At 68.7% G+C, this 6,432-nt stretch overlaps 2 protein-coding genes across 2 annotated transcripts; one reads left to right on the plus strand and one right to left on the minus strand.

The window, feature by feature from the left end:
* Positions 1-2,428: 2,428 nt before the first annotated feature.
* Positions 2,429-3,762, minus strand: EMIHUDRAFT_251615 (hypothetical protein; the record flags this gene model as incomplete). The annotated part of the gene is made up of 6 exons (XM_005791237.1): positions 2,429-2,747; positions 2,783-3,003; positions 3,120-3,174; positions 3,242-3,468; positions 3,552-3,652; positions 3,741-3,762. The coding sequence occupies 6 exons, from the start codon at positions 3,760-3,762 to the stop codon at positions 2,429-2,431; spliced, it is 945 nt and encodes a 314-aa protein (XP_005791294.1).
* A 21-nt stretch (positions 3,763-3,783) lies between these two features.
* On the plus strand, positions 3,784-6,432 carry EMIHUDRAFT_446873 (hypothetical protein). Its single transcript, XM_005791238.1, has 9 exons — positions 3,784-4,333; positions 4,500-4,628; positions 4,768-4,865; positions 4,934-4,962; positions 5,178-5,204; positions 5,279-5,346; positions 5,458-5,628; positions 6,067-6,171; positions 6,298-6,432. The coding sequence occupies exons 1-9, from the start codon at positions 3,824-3,826 to the stop codon at positions 6,406-6,408; spliced, it is 1,248 nt and encodes a 415-aa protein (XP_005791295.1). The 5' UTR covers positions 3,784-3,823; the 3' UTR covers positions 6,409-6,432.

The following is a 6,432-nucleotide window of genomic DNA, read 5'->3' on the forward strand; positions in this document are numbered from 1 at the left end:
TCAAGGCCTCAAGCCGACTCTCTGGTTCTTCTGGTTCCTCTCGGCGACGCCCGATGCGTGCGCCGGCAGTGGGGGAGTGTGCGCGCGCGTGTGTGAGATGAGGATTGTGGCAGGCTGGCTGCTGCTGATGTGGGCAAGTGTGCTCTGTGTGCGGCGCTGCGCTGGCGTGCGATGCGCGCGTGCTATGCGCGTGTGCGTGTTGGAATCGCGCGTGCGTCTGCGTGTGCTGCGCGCGCGCCGGCGTGCACTGTGCGCTGTGCTCTGCTGTGCGCCTGTTTGTGCAGCTTTGAGGCGCAGCTTTGGCTGGCAGGGCTGCGCGGTGGGCTGCGGCGTGCTGCGGGTGGTCGCGCGCCTGCCTGATGGTGTACGGCGGTCGCGCAGCCCGCCCGACCGGGTCGTCGGCGGCCCAGGGCGCGAGCATGCGGTCGGCGCTGCATGTGAGGCTGCTGCGCGGCTGGCGCGTATGTTTCCGTGCGGTGAGGGACGCGCGTATGTGTTCACGCTGCGGGCGCGGGCGGGCGCGGGGGGCGGCGCGGTCTCACCGCGGTCCGACGTCGGTTGGTCTTCTGCGTGACGAGGGCGGGCGCGCAAAGAGGCCTTGCCGCCATCGCGTTGCCGCGAAGGAAAAAGAATTTCTCGGGGCTAACCCTCGAAGACCCGTCACATTAATATGACATATGGCCCTGTGCGCCGTGTGCTACCGACTGCACTCCAAAAGTGCTCCAAGACCAAGCTTCGATGCCGAAAGCAACTCCCACTGAGCGAGCCGCGCAACTCACTCGCTACCATCGACACCCGTGCGTGTCACACTACCTCTACCGTTCCGGATTCGCCTCTCCCCACTCTCGGAGACGTTCGCAGATGGCGGCGAATAGGAACGTGCACTTTCGCGCTTCTCGCGCTTCTCATCACTGCCCCGGCGCCCACGCCTCGACCTTCTTGGGCAGCAGTTGGTTGGACAGGTCCTCTCCGTGGCCTAGGCAGCCGGTCTCGCCCTGGCCCCAGGTAAAGACGGCGTTGGCGGTGGTGCGGGCGATGCTGTGGTCGCGTCCCGCCCGCACGGCGACGACGCGCTGGCCAGCCAAGGCCTCGACCTTCTTCGGCAGCAGCTGGTTCTGCCAGTCGCCGTGGCCCAGCTTGCCGAAGTCCCCATGGCCCCAGCTCCAGATGGCGCCGTCGGCGGTGAGGGCGAGGCTGTGGTAGAGTCCAGCCGAGACAGCGACGACGCGCTGACCAGCAAAGGCCTCGATCTTCTTGGGCACCAGCTGGCGTTGCTCGTCGCCGTGGCCCAACTGGCCAAAGCCTCCATCGCCCCAGCTCCAGATGGCGCCGTCGGCGGTGAGGGCGAGGCTGTGGGCGTATCCAGTCGACACAGCGACGACGCGCCGGCCCGCCAAGTCGTCGACCTTCTTCGGCAGCAGCTGGTTCTGCTGGTCGCCGTGGCCCAGCTGGCCCCAGCCTCCCTTGCCCCAGCTCCAAACCGAGCCATCGGCGGTGAGGACGAAGCTGTGGAAGTCTCCAGCCGACACAGCGATGACGTGCTGACTCGCCAAGGCCTCGACCTCCTTGGGCAGCAGCTGGCGCTGCTCGTCGCCGTGGCCCAGCTTGCCGAAGCCTCCATTGCCCCAGCTCCAGACGGCGCCGCTGCCGGTGAGGGCGAGGTTGTGCGACCATACAGCCGACACAGCGACGACGCGCTGGCCAGCCAACGCCTCGACCTTCTTCGGCTGCCACTGGTGCTGCCCGTCGCCGTGGCCCAGCTGCCCTCGCCCTCCATGGCCCCAGCTCCAGACACTGCCGCCGGCGGTGAGGGCGAGGCTATGCGCAGCTCCAGCCGTCACACTCACGGCGCGCTCGCCGCCCAGCGTCGACGGGAGGCGTGTCGGCGTGTTGAGCTGTGTCACACCCTCGCCGTGCCCGAGCAGTCCCGCCGTCCAGTTCTCAGCCGTTCCGCACGACGAGAGCCGCCCCTCACCGTCGATGAAGACGCTGTGCCGGTCGCCTGCTGCCAGCCTCGCCGGCGGGTTGGCCTCGCACAGCAGCGCCGAATAGCACAGCCACCGCACGGTGCAACCCTCGTCCTCTGGCTGCGCCGGCAGCTCGAAGCCGCGCTCTCGCGCCCACAAGCGGATGCCCTCCAGCGCGAGAGAGGCGTGGAAGAGCAGCGAGACGGCTGCGACACGAGCGATGTCGGCGGGGTCGCAGCGAGAGATGGCGCGCACGAGGAGCTCCGTAGGGAGGTCGAGGAGGCGGGTGGGCGGCGGCGTGTCTGGCGAGGGAGCGGCGGTGGAAGCGGGTTTGAGGCGGCGCGAGCGGCGGCGCGGCGGGGTGGACATCGCCGAAAGAATTTTACCACAACTTCCTCGCACAACACTGGGCACGGGACTGGCTCGCGCTGGCACTAACACAGGTACACCACGGGAGCCGCCTAAGCGACTCCTGCGAGAGTGGCGAGGCACTTAGCGCCGTGCACCCGCCCACCCCCGCCACAGGCAAGCTCATTCACAACCTGCTCTGCGATTGCCGTGTGAAGAACGACTGAGATACGCTGCTTATGCAGCCCCAGCCAATTCTTAGTGGTCCAAGTCACCTCATCGAGGTACTGGGCCCGCGTCAGCTTGTTCTGTAGCACGTCCGCCGCCTTCCGGAGGATCTCACGGACCCCCTTTCCGAACCCGCCGAACGATTCGAACAGCAGCAGCTGCACGTCAACGCCCTTGTCCTCCCTGGCGTAGCGATAGTCCCCGCTAAAGGACGGTATGCGGCGGTCGCCGCCCACCACCCTGCCCCCCCCTGGTATGCCAGCGCCCGGTCCCTTGCCCTCTCTCGCCCTTGCTCTTCATAGCCGCCGCCGTCGCTCGGCCTGAAGTCGCCGTCCCCGACAGCGCCGCGCTGCTCGAGGCCGAAGACGTCCGCGCTCGTGCCGGGCTCGGTGTTGCCGAGGCCGACGAAAGCGCCTCGCTGGCCGACGTCCTCCGGGTTGGAGGAGAGCGGGTTCTTGAACTTGACGTCGCCGACGAGGCGTGAGCGCGAGCGGCCGGCGCCCGCCACCGAGACGTCGGGCCGGTACCCGCGCGCCGGTAGTCGTTAGAGTAGCCGAGGTGGTCCCGCGGCTCCACCTCGACGAGCATGCCCCACACGCTCCGCATGACCTTGGCCAGGGCGGCGAGGAGGCTGTTATGGCGGCCGCAGTGCCCGAGGCGGCCGATGTTGCTGGCCGGTCGCCCAATGGGTCCTGCACCTTGCCGCCGCGCGCCGAGCAGGTCGGCGCGCCCCGCGCGAGCGCCTCGTCGAGTGGTAGCCCCGCGCGAGCGCCTCGTCGAGTGGTAGCCCGAGGCGCCGCTGGACGGCGATGCGCAGCGCCCACGTCGAGATACGAAAGTCGCGGCGCGAGGGGACGGCGTTGAGGAAGGCGCCCGCCTGGTACTCGAGTACTGGCTGGCGGCGATGAAGCGCACCGCCTCCCGCCTAGCCACGCCCGGTAGCTGCGAGGCCCTCCTTGCAGTAGTCGAAGACCTGGCGGTCGTACTGCTCGTACAGGTCCTCGCCACGTAGTCATAGTCATCGAGGAGGGTGCTGTGTGCGTTCTGCAGCTCGGTGAAGATGGAGAGCTGCTGGAAGTCAGCCGCCGACTCGGCCGTGATGTCGACGGCTCGGAAAGGCGCGGCCAGTTGCCAGGGCGACGCCAGCGCGCTGTCTCTCTCACAGGTGTGTTCCGCCTCGGGAAGGTTCGTGTAAACTTCCGAAATGCAGAATCGTCATCAAACATAGCACCCTCGCGCGCAAAAGGAGTCCGTACCCCGATCGGTTTGGACGGATTTCGATGGCAGCCTTAAAGCTCGTGCTCGCCACCGCGCTGCTTGTTCTCGCGCCGTCTGCGGCGCTGCGGATACCGCCGAGCACCCGGCCGACCTCCCACCCGGCGCGCTCGCCCGTCATCCGCGGCCCGCAGTTCTGGGTCCGCCGAGCCAAGCCAGCCTTCAGCCCGCCGCTGCCGGTTGGCGCGGGGCTGCGCGAGGTGGACCGAGAGAACCTGCACCCGATCTTTAAGCTCGGCTGGGTGCCGGAGGACGTGCCCCTTCCCCTCCTCGGGGCGCTCGCGCTCGCCTTCTCTCCGCTTCTCGCGTTTGTGGTCCCGATCGCAGTTGCCGGCCGCAAGGAGCGGTGGGAGCGGCTGGTGGCGGCGTCCAAGGCGGAGCACGGCGCCGCGTTCGAGGAGGCGACGGCTGCCTACCGCCGCCAGCAGCGCCTGCTCATCGACCGCCTCCTCGCCACGCGCTCCTTTGGAGAGCGAGACCCGCTTGTGCCGTGCCCCGAGACGGGCGCACCTCAGGTGCCTCCTCGCGAGACGAGACGCCTAGACGCACAGGATACGGGGACCGCGCGGCGCACACCAGCACCACCACAGACACAGCTGGCGGCCTACTCCGAGGCAGGAGGCCGCCTCCTCGAGAGGAGAGCCCCGAGTGACCTTTCGTGACCTTTGTACCCCGCCACAGGTGATCGCGGTGACGATGGCGACAGGGCAGGAGGGGCAGGGCGTGGTGCGGGCGCTCTCCTCCGCGCCCGAGTACGCCCGCGCAACCATCCTCGCCCTCGTGCGTAACCCCGACTCGGCGGCGGCCAAGGCGCACTGCTCACCCCTGCTCTGAGCGCTGCTCACCCCCGCTCTGAGCGCGTCGGGGCTCCCGCCTGCCTCGCAATGCCTCGCCTCTCACTAGCGTGCGGAGACGCTGACTCGCCTCGCCTCCCTCTCGCGCCCCACAGGCGCTCGCCGCACTGCCGCGAGTGAAGCTCGTACTGTGCGACTCGACCGACTCGTCGGCGCTGCGCGCGGCGCTCGAGCCTGCGCACGCCGTCTTCCTGCGCGCAGAGAAGAAGTGGCGCTCCCCGAGGTGTGCAGGGCCCTCATCGCATCAACTACTGTGAACAGGTGCACGACGCTCAACGGCGCTTCAGCGGGCGCGCGCTCCTAGATGCTCCCGAGGAGTGGGCGGGAAGCTGAATACTCCCGCTCCTTGCCGCGGCGTCACTAACTGCCGCGGCGTGTCACAAACTGCCGCGGCGTGTCGCGAGCGGTGTCGAGGCTGCCGGCGCTGGACACTTGCGCAGCATCGCACGGTCCGGCCTGCTCTGCTCCTCGCCCTTGCCCCACACCCGTCTCTCCCTCGCCTCAGGCTCGTGGTCAATGGAGTGGGACGGAGGCGACGGGACGAGGGCCCGCGGAGGAGGCGGCGGCGGAGCCCTCTTTTGGACCATCCCGGGAGGCCGCATGTAGGCGAGTACGAGGTTGCGCAGGGCAGGGCTTTCGCCGACGCTTGCGTCGGCCTGCAGCGGCTGCGGCAGGTGGACGCTCCGAGAACGTTCCGAGAACCTTCCGAGAACCTTCCGAGAACCTTCCAAAACCTTCCGAGACGAGATCCCGAGACGATTCCGAGACGGCTTTGTCGGCGGCAGGTGGTGTACGGGACGGCGCCGATGCGCAAGTGGCCCGAGCAGTTCGCAGTGGAGCCTCCGATCCACTACGCGGCCAAGTGGCGCATCGAGCAGATCCTCAATTGGGGGGGACTCCGGATGAGGTACATCCGCAAGGGCCCCTACCAGGAGAATTTCACCAAGGTGACCAAGGCACACAGTCGGACACGCTTCGGAGACCGCTTCGGAGAGTTTAAAGGACCCCCCCCCCCCCCCCCCCACACACACCTGACCGCGGAGCCGTGGAGCAGACCCGCCCACACGCACACTCTGCGCCCCCCCTCCTCCCACCCAGGCCAAGCAGCACACTCTGCCCCCCTCCTCCCACCCAGGCCAAGCAGCACACTCTGCCCCCCTCCTCCCACCCAGGCCAAGCAGCACACTCTGCCCCCCTCCTCCCACCCAGGCCAAGCAGCACACTCTGCCCCCCTCCTCCCACCTAGGCCAAGCAGCACACTCTGCCCCCCTCCTCCCACCCAGGCCAAGCAGCACACTCTGCCCCCTCCTCCCACCCAGGCCAAGCAGCACACTCTGCCCCCCTCCTCCCACCTAGGCCAAGCAGCACACTCTGCCCTGCCTCCTCCCACCCAGGCCAAGCAGCGCGATGGCGCGGCCGTGGCGATGGGCGTGGAGGCGGGCGGCGCGTTCGACTCGAAGAGGAGCGTGGCCCTCGAGCCGGGCGAGTACCAGATCAAGGCGCGCCGCCGTCAGACCCCGTGCTCGCACACTTCCCCCTAACCCGCCGCCCGCCAGCGGCCACCACAGACGGCGGCCACGACAGGCCCTCACGACATACGGAGAAGAGGGCCTCGACCTCCCTAGGCGCTCACGCCGCCCGACTTCACCTACAACATGATGGACCCGCGCGACACGGGGCGGTGGGCGCTGCTCGCGCTCCAGCACCCAACCGTCCTCGTCGGCAGGCCGCACTAGAGCTCACCGCCACTGCACATCGGA

This window comes from Emiliania huxleyi (genome assembly GCF_000372725.1).
Source record: "Emiliania huxleyi CCMP1516 unplaced genomic scaffold EMIHUscaffold_1140, whole genome shotgun sequence".
Lineage (NCBI taxonomy): Eukaryota > Haptophyta > Isochrysidales > Noelaerhabdaceae > Emiliania > Emiliania huxleyi.